Source organism: Thunnus thynnus, chromosome 10 (genome assembly GCF_963924715.1).
Source record: "Thunnus thynnus chromosome 10, fThuThy2.1, whole genome shotgun sequence".
Classification (NCBI taxonomy): Eukaryota; Metazoa; Chordata; class Actinopteri; order Scombriformes; family Scombridae; genus Thunnus; species Thunnus thynnus.
In genome coordinates this window covers 1,112,900-1,129,694 of record NC_089526.1, presented here as the reverse complement: position 1 = coordinate 1,129,694, position 16,795 = coordinate 1,112,900, and the positions used below count along the sequence as shown (strand labels likewise).

General features: G+C 38.2%; 1 protein-coding gene across 1 annotated transcript; it reads right to left on the bottom strand.

Annotated features, from left to right (window-relative positions):
- Positions 1 to 133: 133 nt before the first annotated feature.
- cmtm7 (CKLF-like MARVEL transmembrane domain containing 7) lies at positions 134 to 15,069 on the bottom strand. Its single transcript, XM_067600307.1, has 5 exons — positions 14,830 to 15,069; positions 12,130 to 12,306; positions 10,298 to 10,396; positions 9,183 to 9,264; positions 134 to 7,540 (listed from the first exon to the last, which is right to left on the bottom strand). The coding sequence occupies exons 1-5, from the start codon at positions 14,938 to 14,940 to the stop codon at positions 7,527 to 7,529; spliced, it is 483 nt and encodes a 160-aa protein (XP_067456408.1). The 5' UTR covers positions 14,941 to 15,069; the 3' UTR covers positions 134 to 7,526.
- Positions 15,070 to 16,795: the final 1,726 nt, after the last annotated feature.

Here is a 16,795-nt window from a genome sequence, read left to right as displayed (position 1 = left end):
GTGTTACGTTCAGTATCTTTATTAGTAATACTTATTTTTTTGTTCACATCTCCAAGGATTAAAAAAAAAATGACATGAGATGTTTTTAGCATTAGTTGCATTCAGCACATACTTGAAATTAGCGTGAGATAGGAATGGTGCAATGAGCCTTTAATTTACAACATGCAACAAATCACAACTTGTAGTTTAAACACACTTTTAAAAAAATGTAGAAAAACAACACAAGTCATGTGAGCTCTTTGTGATGTGACTTATAAGACTGTGGACATCTTTTCTTCTAAAATATAATAAAATCACTTCATTTCTCCACCCCACCAGCACAAACCTCTTCATGTTGGCCCGTTAGCTTGCAGCTAGCAGGCTAACGGGTCCCTTTATACACCACCGTTACAAGAAGGCACTTTGGAGGAAGCCTTAAATAATCAAAACTATCAGGGTGTCAGAGTCCACTGGGCTCGTCCTGTTTAAAGGACCATACTGTTGTTTTTTCATGTTTTAGCTCATCAAGCACCGTAACACCACAAACCACCTGAGAATCTCACCAAGTCCGGACGTTTCACTCACTCAGGAGTTTGTAAAATGTCTTACAGGAAGAACATTGAAAATACAAACAAGGTGGCCAATCATTATCAATTAATCATTAAAAGACACTTTAAAAAAAACGACGCCAGGAGGCTGTAAAGTGTCAGAAACAGGAATTACCTTGACTGGGAAAGGTCTGAAATTACGAACGAAATGCTGCTCCATCTTTGATTTTACAGTGTGTGTATTGATTTTAATAGAAAATAGTAAATCAGGTCTCTTAGTTAACAAGAAAGACCATTACAATGTAAGCTAGCTATTAATAGTTAGCCTCATTTGTAATAGATATTTCTACTTCTTGTGAGAAACAATATTACACTTGTTTTGTTTTTTACTGCTGCAACTTGTTAAATTGTGAAGCACATTTGATATTTTGTCAATTTGTTCTTATAAATTACTTTGAACTATTTTTATACTGTATTTTTAGACACAATATTTGTTTTTTAATAATTCTAGAGCTGTTTTGCACATGCAGGCTTTCATCTGATATTCTCTTCTTCTGCATTGTTCAATAAAGTTTTGCAGACTTCCTGCTCAGTTTGTATTTTCAATCTTCCAAAACTAACTTTACGATCTCCTGACTGACTGAAACGTCCGACCGGGACGGTGATCCGTCGTATGAAGGTCCTGAATAAAGGCTATAAAACTAAAGATCATTCACCAGCAAATCTCCCAGTGGACACAAAGCCTTATATTATACATCAGGTCACTTAGCATCAGTGAGAATAGAATCATTAGCATCAGAAAATACATACGTGCTCAAATAAATAATGTAAACAGTCTGGTTTTGTTTGGCCCGGAGCCAGAATGAAGATGATGTTAGCGGTTCAAGGGGTCAGTGTGCTTCAAACCAGGGTCTTGTTGGATTGTAAACAGTGTCTGAAACCTGCGAAGACCACAACTTTAGATACAACAGCAGGTTCTTCATCCTGCCTTCCAGTTTGGACATTCGGAACAATGTGTTCAGACAACACTTCATATGACCGAGTTATTCAAGCACACTGAACCCTTAACAGTTGCAGCAACTTTAAATCTCTTTCTGGAAATCGACACCTAAAAAGGGTCAGACCGACAGATTCTGATCAACAACAACAAAAAATTCATTCAGGGTCCGTGCAAAACTTCCAGGCAGCAATATACAACCCAGCTTTAGGTTCAAAAAGTAAAGGATGCACCAATAAAAAAAAAAAAATATCCAAAATCGATACCAACATTTGGACACTAGGCAGATTTTGATGGAAAAACATGGCATTTATATCAAAAGTTCAACAATATTGAAATAGAAAACCTTGAAACTAAATCAAAGCACGCTGACTAAATCTCAAATATCTCAATTATTTGTGTCCAGTGCTTCAAATCCTGATATTCGTTAACATCAGATGGGTTCATTTAAGTCGTCTGACATGGTATCGGCGTTTAAGAAGTTTTATCAGTGCATCTTTAATGGAAATAAAGCTTCAATATGTTAAACTGGTCCAGACTCAAAATAAAAATACAGTACAGTGAAGCAGCAAATACACAGCATGTGATCATCTTGGACCATCATGGAAAATTAAAAACAATATCAGAAAGTGAAATGCAGCAATATATTACTTTACATAACATAACAGCAGTTGAATTATTGTGACTACAACACCATGAAGACACCGACACACTGTGTGATTTTTTTACGGCTGTCAAAGACAAAAGTTGGCAATCGTGAGAGAAATGTGGAGAAACGTTTTGGTCATCGTCAGTCCAAAACGGTTGTTCGAGATCGCACTGTGAGATACGTTCACTGACCGTCGCTGTTAATTTAGAGCTTTGTGTTAGAAATTTAAGACCAAATGGTACAACTGCGATTCAGTCACACAGGTTTCTCAGCACAAACCTTCTGGGGAAGATACAAACATTATTTTCTTACCTGTTATAAGGCAACATTTTTCTTGGGATAAAACCAACATTTAAATCCAGTATTTCCACAAACGGTGCCCAGATTTTCAGGAACAGAACTACAAACATGGCTCCACTGTTCTCCTCGTAGCTGTGCGCTACATCCACTCTGGAAATACTGGATTTAAACGTTGGTTTCGCCACCGGATAAAAACGTTTTCATCCCCGGCAGACCGTAACCACCCAAGCAATCACGAAAACACCTTGGAAGATACGAACCACCGGATAACAAGTTCAAAAAAACAAACATTTGTATTTCTCCTCCAAAGGTTTGAGGTCACATATGTGGTCCACGATATGGGACCCAAATCAGGTCATGTCTAAATTAAATCCAGGTCCTAGAGGGGGCATTCATAGAATACACATCAGCCTCCCAGTAAACAAGCCTGTTGTTGTAAATATGGAGTCATGAAACCAAACCCTCTGGGTTAATGCATGAGAAAATGGTGGATAAAGTTACGGCTGTTGCTGATATTTAACCTGCGGCTGCCTTATGGTAACGTTAGCTTGTTAGCAAGACAGCGTGACAACGTCAGCATCGTTTAGGATCAGGTTACATCATCTACATTCAAATGAACTCGGAAGAATTACGTGTTCTTTTGAAGTTTTACCTTTTTTTAAAAAAAAAAAGTGACAACCCTACTGCCCTCTGGTCTCTTTTGGATTACGACTTCTAAAAAAATATTTCTTTAAAAATCATTTATGCACATTGGCTTCAGTTTTCCGTGGGTCCATTTCATTGTGGTGTGACACGGTTATTTTAGATCCATCTCACAGTGCGACTTGCAATGAACCTGTTAGCCGCTGCTATCACAGGGTGTGTAGGGGTCTCAAGGGATGCACCAGAAGTTAGATTATAATCTGTATTTAAATCCATTATAATTTCTCCAGTAAACATAACTTCTACATGGCCAGAGTCTGCATTCTTCATTAGATTTTAATCCACTTAGATATGAATCCTTCATTCTGTCGCTGTGCAGCTTTACATTACAGGAAATGTAAAGACACATTAAGTGCAAAATCTGAAGCGTCACACAAAGATTTTTGGCATCTGATCAACAGTAAGGCAGTTATCTGGAGATTAACATCACTGACTGAAAGCAGGGTTCAGTTTCACATCATCTAGAGATTTGTAACAGGAAATGGCAGGCAGAAGTTTCCCATTAAATCACAGACCGCACCAATTTTCATTAAGCTTCTGCCAGCAATCAGAATTAAACAAGTTTTAGTTTGACAAACATTTCTCAGAGGCAGAAATCATTTGACTGATTGAGTTAAACATCAATGAGCAGAGCCAAAGAAACAGTTTTTACAGAACTTTGCAAAGGTTTGATAACTGGAAAAAAGGAACGCTGGTCAAAATTAAAATATGAATGGCACTAATATTCATTAATCAACACGACGTTCATGGTGTTAAAAGGTCAGTAAGCTAGCTAACTTACTGACTGAAGGTTAGCATGGCTAGCTTGAATTTGGAGTTTGTCTCTACCTGATTGTTTCTCCCCTGACAAACTAGCATCCTCTGTCACATTTAATTTAAGTGTTAGCTGCAGAAATAATTTCAACTAATTTAACTACAGAGTGAATTCCAGTGGTTTCAAGTTGTTTTACTTCATATACCCCTATTTTGTTAATGAGCTAACTAGCTAACTATCTTTGCTAGCTAACTATCTTTAGGGAGTAAAGGGTTGAAACAACCTGTTTATATTTTTCAAAGAAATGCATTTGGTATCTTTACCAAATATCAAGTATCACATCTGCACTGTATATCAGAGAATTTTGGTTAGTAAGAACGATCGTGCTCAAGCTAACGTAGCTAACGTAGCTAACGAAATGTCCTTTTCCGGTTTGTGGCAGAAAACTTGAATTTCTCTCAAATGTTTCCATCAGAAATGTTTGTTGAACTAAAAACTGTATTTCACCGTTATCGACCGGTGTACTTCAAGAAGACTTCTGTTCAATGGCACAAATACTCTGATTGCTCTGAAAACTATGGAGCCGCGTCACAAGGTAGAAAAAACATTAATGTGGAAATCTGTGCACAACGATTAATAAACCGTGAGGCCAAAATCAGGATAAAAGGGCTGCGTTGGTTTGATCATTTTAAGGTTGCATAACTTGTAAATAAATCTTACCTACTAAAAAAAAGGACAGATTAATAATTAAAGTCAGAGAAATGGTGAGAATACTGCGACATGCAGGAGTACAGGCCAGGAGAGGTATTCTGGGATATATCTTGTGCTTTAACAGTGACGGTTTTGAATAACGTTTAACATGCTGTGACTTGTTTTCAGTCTTTAAGAGCAGCATTCAGGATATTTGCAGTATTTTCACCATTTTTTGACACCAGTTATTAGTCTGTGCTTTCATATAGTCGGTATGACAATTAAACGCTGAAATACAATACTTTCTTAAAAGAAGTATAATTTCCTGCTTTCATTGTGAATGCTAGATGTATATTCCAGAAGTTTTACTTCATAATTGTCTTTAAACCTCAGTTTATTAATCTGTCCATACGTTTAAATAATCCACGTGTACATTTTATTAAGCTGCATGTCCACATGAGTACATTATTTTTGTGTAAATTAATTGCAAACAACTTAATCTGCACATTTGTTTTACTGATTCATGCATACATGTAATTGAATATGTGTGTAAATTTTATTCATCTGTTCACACTTATATGAATCCGTGTGCAAGTTTTTTAACTTGTATGTACGTTTAGTTTTAGTAATTTATTGTGTAATTTTTTTTAATCTGTACATATATTTATTAATACAGGCATATATTTTATTAATCCATATGTACATTCCATTAATCCATGCATTTCATTAATATAAACATATTTTAATGCGTACTTATATTTTAAACCATAAGCATGGATTAATAAAACTACAGTTTTATTAATAAGCCATGCATATATTTTATCTAATCTGTGTATACTTTTTAAAATCTGTGTCGTTTATTAATCTGTGCATGCAGATTTCCACACCAGTACCTTTTTTTATGGCCTTTAGACTCCTGACAGGCTCCATAGAATTATAAATATCTTTTTAGATAATTAATTTGAACACTGCTCTCTGTTTTGGCTTCATTTTAAAGTGTAACTGATGTGCTTTCTGAGTGCGGGATGGAAAGAAAAGCTCTGACTGAATTCATGTTCAAATGGTTAACAGTTTGTTTTTAAAAGCACCAGGGACAGTCATACGGGTCCTGTCTGTTAGAGGAACTGGACAGCATGTTGGAGTGAAACTGTAATAAATGCTGCCTTTGATACTGAAACCATGGCTGACATTAACAGCAAATTGATTTCCTGTGGAGAGTTAATGTGATGCATCATGGGAGTTACTGCCCCACCCAGAGAAAGGAACATTCAGTTCATGTTACGAAAAGGAAAATGGTCATTTTGCCATTAATATAACAAATCAATGGCACATTCTTTCTAACATTTGTCTGGAGTTATTTTTCTCATTGTCAACAAATCTCCTGCAGAGTCAAACTAACAATGTTTTATTCTTTCTCTACTCTGTCTGTGGCTCTCAGCTCCTGGTTCCTACTGAAGACTTTTAAAAATAGCCCACAAATATAGAGTTTGATGTTTAAAAAAAGGTTCAGTAAATTCCTAAAATATGTGGCCATTGTAGGAGGAAATAGTTAATTTGTTGGGGACTATTTTTAGCGGTGGATGAATCCACTTTCGGTGCTGTGAGTATTTCTGGCAGCAGGAAAGTATGTGTGGGATTGAGCCAAAAATGTGACTCATGACGTGTTTTTTTCATAGTTTTTGGACAACAACAGAAGTCTACGGCACAGAGGAATAAGAATATCAGGCTTTAGATACACACACAATACTTGTTAGTAGATCAGCTCACTGTTGGTTTGGATCCAAACATGAGATTAGTTGACAAGAAGATAAATGTAGAAAATCACCAGACATAAATTACAGAAAGTTGCAGCACTTTTTTGCAAGTGGATTTGTTTGTTTGCATGTTTTGCATGCTAACGTTTTAACTTCCATACAAATTTTAAGCATGCATAGCCCCTGAGTATTATTTTTGTAGCATGCTAACAAAGTCATTAGCATGCAAGTCATTTTCTGTGACATATTCGCTTGTTAATGTTTGTTAGCACACTGGAATAGTCTGTGCATGCTAGCATATTTGCACACTAATAATTTAGCGTGCTAGCAAAAACTTTAGCATGGCAGGCTAACAGGGCTATACTGTGCATTGTTTCCTCGCTGGACATTTTTAGAAAAGTGATTAAAAGAGTTTAATACATCTGTGGTCCAGAGTGCTTTTACTGATCTAGTGGAATTTTTTAAAAGTAGAGTAAAAAACAGCTGGAATGGATGGGAAATCTTATAATGAATCAAGCAAATTAAGCTAGATGCTGTAAACCACTGAGGAACTGCAATGACAAGGCGACTCAGAGACAGCGTGGCTGCACTCAGACCAGTTTCACCTGCAAGATTTCAGGTTGGATCAGATTATGGCACGAAACAGGAAGAGGGCGCTTTTCTACATCTGATGGTGGATGGTGGAAGAAACCGACATATTGTTCCTTTTTAGGGTCAGGAAGCAGCAGGAATTATGGGAAATGTAGTCTCGACAACTAAACCAGGCGACTGATTGTTTGCACTGCGGTGTCGTTGGTTGATAATGATTCTACCAGGATAGAAATACTAATGTGTTACTGACACACTGATGGTTAAAATGTGACACTGAGCACCTTTAACATGAACATGTGACTTCAGAGGTTTGACAGGATTCAATGAGACATTAAAAAAAAAAAAGAGAGTTGGGAATCTGAGTAATACTGTAAGTGCTGTCCTTTGTGTTTCAGATTGTTGGAAAGGACAGCTGGTCCTGGATCAGCACTTCCATTACCTCTGCAGAGTGAATTATAATCCAATCACGTAAATTATCCAGGTGGTCGCTAGGCAGAAAATTAACCAGGAAACAGCAAACCACCAACACAGCCATCTGGTTCCTTTCATGACGGGTCGCTGTTTACACTGCTGCACCTGGAGGGACGGTGACAGAGAGAGGAAATGAAGAACGGGAGGAAGGAGGAAACGTTATTCTCTCTCTCTGCAGTAAAAAAAATCATTTCTGTCATGTGAATCTGACTCACATGTCTGATAATCTCTTGGATGAAACAGACAGTTGGTTCACTGTTGGAGAAACGTCGGTGTAATTCCCCTTTAACGGCTGATTAGCAGTTAGCATTGATAGCATTCCTCACTGAGACTGACTTTCACTGCGTCTCTGTTGGACTTTAGACATGTTAGACGCAAGTTATCCTCTACCTTTATTTATCCCACTGAACAACTGTGATCCAATACAACAGCTCGGCCATCACCCACTACGACCTCAATAATAAACATAAAGTAGATTTATCACCTTTCTGATGACGTCAACAAAAACTGAAACTGTAGAAGCTTCATAAATGTAGAATTCATGGCCGAGCTGTTGTGTTGGATGACATTAGATGTTCCTAATAAAGTGTTCAGGGAGTGTGTTTACATATATAACAGGAGACATGCAGCTGATAATCAGGTTGGTCTGCCAGATATTAATCTGATTACTTACAGAGTCTGAGCTCTGCACCAGTGTTTTTATTACTTTATCCTGATTATTATAACGTCTTTAAAACATCTCCTGACATTTCTTTGTTGTGTTGTGCTGCTGAAAATCAAACATATGTTTCCATCCATCTGTTATTTGCATTCTCAATGTGCACATAGAAGAAAAAAAACAAAAAACTTTGAGTGGAAATGCTGAAAATTTGAAAAAAAAAGTTTAAATATCTGGAGGGAAATTGCACATACTGTTATCACATGTTTGAACACAGTTACGTGTGATCATGTTTAACTTCGTGTCTTCGTCTTCAGCTGAAGCTGCAGATAAAGTGAGTGGAAGCAGAACGTATGAAAGACCCGTCAGCAGCTGCAGGTTTCAGGTTTTAATTACTTCTCAGGATGATGAAATGCTTTGTAGCTTCCATGACAGCTGGCTTTATATCGGCGTTATATTAATAACCTCCGTCACAGACACCGAGCTCGTCTGCACACGTGATGAAGAGATCTTTATCTTCTTCCTCTTTGTCGGAGTGAAATTGCAAAAATTTCCTCGACAATCTTTGATGAAGTATTTCCTGTCTGAAGGGTAACAGCAGCTGAGTGGATAAATGATGACATCATGAATCATGTGACTGAAGAGCTGAAAACATCCGACGTGTGTGGAGCGATGATGAGGAGGCTGTAACCTTCCTCACATCGATACATGAAACTAACAGAAACGTCATATTTCCATCATGTTTTCCATCGTTTGACTCTTTCAAATGACGTCATCTCGTTGTTTCCTCTTCTTCTACGGCGGTTTAACGGCACCGACTGCAGAATTAGAGCCACCTGCTGTTTATCTTGATGAACCGTGTTCATATAACAGCAGAGGATTATATATATATATAATGATTTTCTATAAAATCGGTTAAAATTTGCGCTACATTTGGAAGGAAACCTGACGAACGATGATGACGTTTGTTTAACGTTCTGCAGCAACAGTCAAAAGTTTCACTGGTTCATCAGACTGATGCTGTACGTCATGAACGTAACGCTGTTAACAAAACATTAAATTAAAGAGCAGATGCAGGACTGAACGTACCGGTCTGATGAGAGCCACAGGAAACACTGTAAGACGTCCACAAACTAACGGCCATCAGGAACGTCGCGATGAAGCCAAACACCTGAAAAACAAAAACAGCAGACGATTAAAAACCTTTTAAAAGACTCAGACTTATTATTTCCGCTCGCTGAAGACGAGGAAGTGATGAAGGCCTGATGTGGAGATATGAGGGGTTTGTAGGAACAAATTCCTCAGACGAACAATGTAATCAGTAAAATAGCTGATGTGACATCATCAGGCCGACTTCCTGTTTAATTAGACGCAGACGGCCAGACGCAGGCAGAGGTCTCACTCTGCCTCAAATCTGACGAATGAGACTTTAGTGTTTATTTAAAGCAGCTATTATCAATATTTCTCTCCTCCTCAGTCTGATGTGTCAGTGTTTAATGTGTTGGTGACGAACACGTCATTTTCCACTGAACACTACCTGCTAACAGTTAGCTGTAGACTGGTTGGTGAACATAGTGGAGCATATAGCAGCTCCAGGCTACAGTAGCCGGTACTACCGTAGCACTCCACAAACTCTAGGTGCATTGTGGGTAATGTAGGCATCAGGAAGAAGTGTGGAGTAAAAAAGATGATATATCTGACTGATGATGTCTTTTTATAAATCATAATAAAGTTTATTTTTATAACACTTATCAACCAGCGTTTGCACAGTGCAAAGTCTGTTCAGGCTGCAACTGACGATCACTGTCATAATCAATTCATCTGCAGATTATTTCCTTGATTAATCGATAAATATTTTGGTCTATCAGATAAACATCTGACACACAGTTCAAAACCCAAAAATATTCAATTAACTATAATTTAAGACGAAGAAAAAGCACCAAACTCTCACATTTAAGAAACTGGAACAATCTAATTATTGATGTTTTTGTTTAAAAAATGACAAACAATTATTCAAATATCAAAAGAGCTGCTGACTGATCTTCTCTCAGTCGACTTAGAATAAGAGATCAATAAAACAATAACACATAACTTCAAAATATCTTTTAGTAATAAAGTTAAATTTGAATTTGAGTTGGTTAAAGGTGATGTTACAGGTGTGTGTGTGTGTGTGTGTGTGTGTGTGTGTGTGTGTGTGTACGTACCGATCCGGCCACCAGCGCCGACACTCCACCGCTCTTCACCGCGGCCACGATGGAGGCGATGAAGATGAGGACGGTCCCGACGGCGTAATGAAAGAACTCCTGAAAACAAACAGCAGAAAGAAAAGATTTAAACTCATTATATTATCTAGAAAAGACGAGCTGCAACAATAATCAATGAACTGATTAACTGATGGATGCTGATTCATTTCCTGTTGATGAAACGATAGATTCATTAACATTATTAGCATCATACATCTGCAATAAGCTGATATCAGGATGATATATCGGTCTGGTTCTAATGTTACATCAAGAAAATGTACAAAGTCTCACATTCAAGAACTTTGAACCATCAAATATTTACTATTTTTACTGAAAATAAGTGAAGTTATTAATTAATTATCAAACTAATCATTGCAGCTTGAACTTGATTAAATATAAATGTTATTCCGACAGTAATTCAAACATTATATTTAATCATCAATCAGCTGCAAACAGATCAAAGTCATTTTTAAGCTGAAATATTTGGTTCAGATCAATTCATTACAGAAAAAAGTCATAAACAGGAAGTTTTATGTCACTGTGATGAAACATCTTGTTTACTAATCAGTCAGGAAGTTATATATGAAAAACTGATGTAACACGAACTTCTTCTATTTAGAGTTTGTTCTTTATAACAGCAGGAAACGTTTCAGCCAACATGGACGAGGAAGATCATGAGCTACAACCAAAAGCTCCACAACAGCTACTAAAGGACCTTCAACAACATTTCATGTATATGTGTGTGTTTTAATAAAGTGATGAATTATAAAGAATCTTCCTCTTCTGCAGCTTTAACACAACTAAACTATTTTAATTTGAAAAGTTGTTGATAAAGTGAGAAGAAGAAGGAAGTGGAAGACGGCTGCAGAGTTTCCTTCAGTCTGACACGCGTGAAGTGAAGCGTTGCTGAGAGTTCCTGTCAAGGTGTCAGTCAGACGTGTGTAGAACATGTCATGGTAACCGTCAGACGTGTGTAGAACATGTCATGGTAACCGTCAGACGTGTGTAGAACATGTCATGGTGTCAGTCAGACGTGTGTAGAACATGTCATGGTGTCAGTCAGACGTGTGTAGAACATGTCATGGTAACAGTCAGACGTGTGTAGAACATGTCACGGTAACAGTCAGACGTGTGTAGAACATGTCACGGTAACAGTCAGACGTGTGTAGAACATGTCATGGTAACCGTCAGACGTGTGTAGAACATGTCACGGTAACAGTCAGACGTGTGTAGAACATGTCACGGTAACAGTCAGACGTGTGTAGAACATGTCACGGTAACAGTCAGACGTGTGTAGAACATGTCACGGTAACAGTCAGACGTGTGTAGAACATGTCACGGTAACAGTCAGACGTGTGTAGAACATGTCACGGTAACAGTCAGACGTGTGTAGAACATGTCACGGTAACAGTCAGACGTGTGTAGAACATGTCACGGTAACAGTCAGACGTGTGTAGAACATGTCACGGTAACCGTCAGACGTGTGTAGAACATGTCACGGTAACCGTCAGACGTGTGTAGAACATGTCACGGTAACCGTCAGACGTGTGTAGAACATGTCATGGTAACCGTCAGACGTGTGTAGAACATGTCATGGTAACCGTCAGACGTGTGTAGAACATGTCACGGTAACCGTCAGACGTGTGTAGAACATGTCATGGTAACAGTCAGACATGTGTAGAACATGTCATGGTAACAGTCAGACGTGTGTAGAACATGTCACGGTAACCGTCAGACGTGTGTAGACTGTCGATGACGCTGCTGCGGGGAGGAAGCGGCGTCCTGCTGCTCACCGTCAGTGGCCAGTTGATGCAGGGCATCCTCCCCTGCAGCCTGAACAGGTGCATGAGGAAGAAGATGAGGAGGGCGATGAGGAACCACAGCGTCACCACCTCGAAGTACTGGAACGCCGCCCAGCTGGTCCAACCGCGAGCACAGTGGACGCACAGGAAGGCGATGAGGAGGGCGAGCTGGGAGGAAGAACAATCTAGATTATTATTATTATTATCATCAATAAATCTCATGAACAGAAAACCAACAACGTGTTCGTCCGTCTCTCAATACTTTCCCTCCTTCTCTACTCTAGAGATCATTGGTTCCTACACACACACAGATTTTCATTACTGATTAATCTGTCAATTATTGTCTCAATTAATAAATTAGTTGTTTGGTCCAGAAAACAGTGAAAATGTTGATCATTGTTTCCCAGAGAGAATAAAGAAATCAGAAAATATTCACATTTGAGAAGCTGGAATCAGAGAATTTGGACTTTTTCTTCTTAAAAAACGATTAATCAATTAACAAAACAGTTGGTTATTGATTTTGTGTCGACTCATCATCGCAGCTCTAGAAAAGTAAAACCTGCTGACTGCACAGAGCATTTGTTGGGGACTATTTTCAGCGGCGGATGAATCCACGTTTGGTGCTCTAGTGAATATTTCTGGCAGCAGAATCTAATCCGATATTACTCATCAATCAGTCTCGCTTATTGATTTGTAATATTTCCTGCGGTGATCTAATGACAGCAGCTAAAACATTTGTCTCCCTGATGAAAGCTGAGGTTTGGACTTTCATCATTTACATCATGTTTCATAAATCTGCTGCGGTGAATATGAACGTTATTGATGTTCCAGCGAGCTGTTTGAACTCTGATGCTGCTGATATGAAATCTACTAAACTAAGCTTCAGCCTGTTGGACCAGAACATGTTTCTACTTCACAAACACCAACAGAGATGACGTGTTGATGTCAGTCCATCATAAATGAAGCTGCTGCTGTTTATCGAGTCATCTGAGAGGTAAAATAAACTCTTAGTCTTCACTTTCTGATGTGAAACATGAGCTCAGATACAGTCAACACTGCTAGAAGTGGTTTATTGGTTTATTCTTAGATCCATTAAAGGAAATAAATTAGACATTAGAGTTTCCACTGCTGCAATTAAAAACCCTGAAAGACTGACTCATGGTTGAGCTGCTGATGGTCTGATACGAGCAGAGATGTTTTATAGACAAAACCATTGATCCAGGAGATAATCAAAGATTAATGAACTTGTTAAAGGAATAGTTCAACATTTTAGGTGATAAAGTGTTGTTGGCCACTAGTTGCTCTAAGCAGCTCAAACAGGAAGCTTCACGTCTGAACAGTGAAGCCAAAGTGGAAGTGACTTCAACCTGCATTATCTCTACTGGCCAGCAGGAGGCGACTCCACTGCAAAAACAGGTCTGGTTGTATGGACGTCTATGAGAAAATGACCCTCACCTCATTTATCACCTCAGTGAACACTTTCCTAATGAGTTTAAATCACTAGTTTCAGAGCAGCATGATGATCATTTTGTAAATTATGGCCCCATATAGAGTAAAACAGACGATAAAGCAGGTTATGCTATGGGGCGTGGCTACCTTGTGATTGACAAGTCGCTACCACGGTGACAACATTGGTTACTTAACGTAACCATGACGTAGATTCACAGAGTATAGCGTATAGTGATAAAAGACCGTCTACGGAGTCAGCTGCTCAGTTTTTAATGGTAAGTTTATTTAGTTTTTCGCGAGTGAAAATTAGCATTAGCATTAAGTTAACCATGGACTTTAAATGCACCGTGCTAACCCAGCTAGCAGCTAGCAGCTAGCGCTAGAGTCAGCTCCGCCCTCTCGTCCAAATATGGTCACTTCTGGCTCCAAAAGTCAAAGATGGCGACGGTCAAACCTCCAAACTCGCGGCTTCGGGTGGCGGTCCACAAACCAACAGGTGACGTCACGGCGACAGCGTCCATATTTGTCTTACAGCCTACGGTACGTCCTCATGACTCAAAATGATTAATTATCATAATAGTTGGTGATTAATATAATAGTTGCTAACTGATCGATTGACCGTTGCAGCTCTACATGGAAGTAAACAAAGCAGGATTTAAAATACTTTGTTAAATCAGCAATAGTTAAACGAGGAAGGAAATATTCAACACTTTGATTGTGTTTAGTGACAATAAACACTGAACGCTACAGGCAGCTGCAGTCACATATATAATATACCTCATTATACTCAAATATCTGCCTATCAATACATCATCAGTGAACACAGTGATGAACTTTAAAGTTCATTGAAACTCAAAGTAAAATAGTGATAAAGTGTTTATCAGTGTTGCAGATGAACTTTCACACTCTATTATTCACCTGGAATATTTTATTATTTCCTAAATATGATCTTGTTTTAATGTAATAAAAACATGCATTACTTGTTAATAACAACTCTTACGTCATGTTAATAATGTTTTTCTCACTCTGTTCAACTAAATAAAGTCAGATTAATCATATTTATCAGCTGTTTTACTCTCCTACAGATCGAAGCAGCGGGATTTCTGTCAGATGATCAAACAGGTTAATTATTAAAACTATAATTCATTTCAACGTCAGACTGAAACCAGGTGGTTTCAGGTGAGCTGCGTGTGTCGGTGTGATCCGTCCCGGTGAGTGATGTGCGGGGCTGGACCGACTCACCATCTGTCCCGCCTTGAGCAGCCCCGGCATGGTGCGGGTGTATCCCGGGTTGAGGCCGCCGTCGGAGCCCACAGCCCGGCTGCTGGTGGTGGTGATGACGGTGTGCGACATGCTGCCGGAGGATAAACGCTGGATTAATGTTTGAACAAGTTAGAAACTGCAGCAGAGATTTTCCGTCGACTGACTACGTTACAGCACCGCACGGCCGCGTGAACGCCCCTGTCACTTCCGGTGAAAGACTTCACAATAAAAGCCCTGCTGAGCAGCGTCGAATAAAAAAAGATCTTTTTCTTTTTTTTAAATCTAAAACGTCATCATTAAATACTAAATTATGGTCCGTGTTAGCATAAAGCTAAGTCAAAACTTTGAGGATAAAGTTTTTGACTCTTTTTACCTCATTATTTAAACTTTTTACGTAAAAATTAATAATAATTACCTCATAATTTTTATTTTTTACCTCATAATTTTGACTTTTTACCTCATTATTTAAACTTTTTACGTTATAATTTCGTCTTTTTACCTCATAATTTTTATTTTTTACCTCATAATTTTGACTTTTTAATCTCATAATTTTGATTTATGTCAATATTTAGACTTTTTCTTAAAATTTTCTGTTTTTCTCATAATTTTGATTTTTTTTTACCTCATTATTTTGACTTTTTACATTATTGTTTAGATTTTTTTTAATCTCATTATTTTTTTTGACTTTTTACATCATTATTTTGATTTTTTTTTACCTCATAATTTTGATGCATTATATCAATATTTTGAATTTTCTCATAATTTTGTGTTTTTATCTCATAATTTCTTTTTAGCTCAACATTTTGATTCAGTAAGTCCAAATATAGACTTTTCTTCTCATAATTTTTCATATTTTAAATCGTTTTTTGACATTTTATTACATCATTGACTTAGTAATTCAAATTATTGACACACCATCAGCATTTTTTATCATAGAGACCTTTTTATTGTTTTATTTTACTGGCGGAGACGAGCCTCCATAATCTCACATCATGTTTTCAAACCTACAAATAAAAAACTGCACAGATATTTTTCTTATTTTTTTCACGTTTTCTGGACTTTGTTTTGAAGTGAACATCCTGTATCTCCAAGTCTGGCTGTGGTTCAGAGTTTCACAGCTGACTAGTGTGAGTGTGAGTGTGTGTGTGTGTGTGTGTGTGTGTGTGTGTGTGTGTGTGAGTGTGTGTGTGTGTGTGTGTGTGTGTGTGTGTGTGTGTGTGCAGGAGGTGTGGTCTCTGTCAGGAAACACTGCAGCAGCTGCAGCAGCAGCAGCAGTGCTGAGTCTGAAAGCTTCCAGAGAGCGACAGCGACGTTGAGCATTGTTGGTATTGTCCTCAGTGATGCTACACAGAGCTGCTGTCAGAGAGATTCTCTTCACATGAACACACTGAACACACAGGACAGACTGTTCCAGCAGAGACGCAGCATAAAAGCAGCCTGACAAAAAAAAAATCTCAGCTCACGGTCCAGTGACTTTGTGTTTTCAGAGCTTTCCACCACATCTCATGGCCTTCCTCAGTTGTCATGGAGATGGTTTGGATGTTATCATATTTATATTAAAAGTTTAAGACAATAAAAGTTTTGTTTTGCAGAGGTTTGTATAAATGATGATATGGCCTAAAGTATGTGGACACCCAAACATTTGACTCCGACATGTGATTGTTGAATGCTAAACATAAATAACTCCAACTTGTCTCTGAGAGAAATTTATCTTATGTGATTTAAGAAGGATGAAGGAGACTCAACAAGTCATCAGCTTCCTGCTGAACATCTGGAGATTCAAACAGTCCTGTCTGATCAGTTTGTAGCCATGACAGCAGCAGGGACGATGTTTCTCTCTGCTCGTCCAGACTGAAATATCTCAACAGCTGTTGGATGGATCATCATGAGATTTGGTTCAGATACTCATGTTCCCCAGAGGATGAATCCTACTAACTTTATTGAT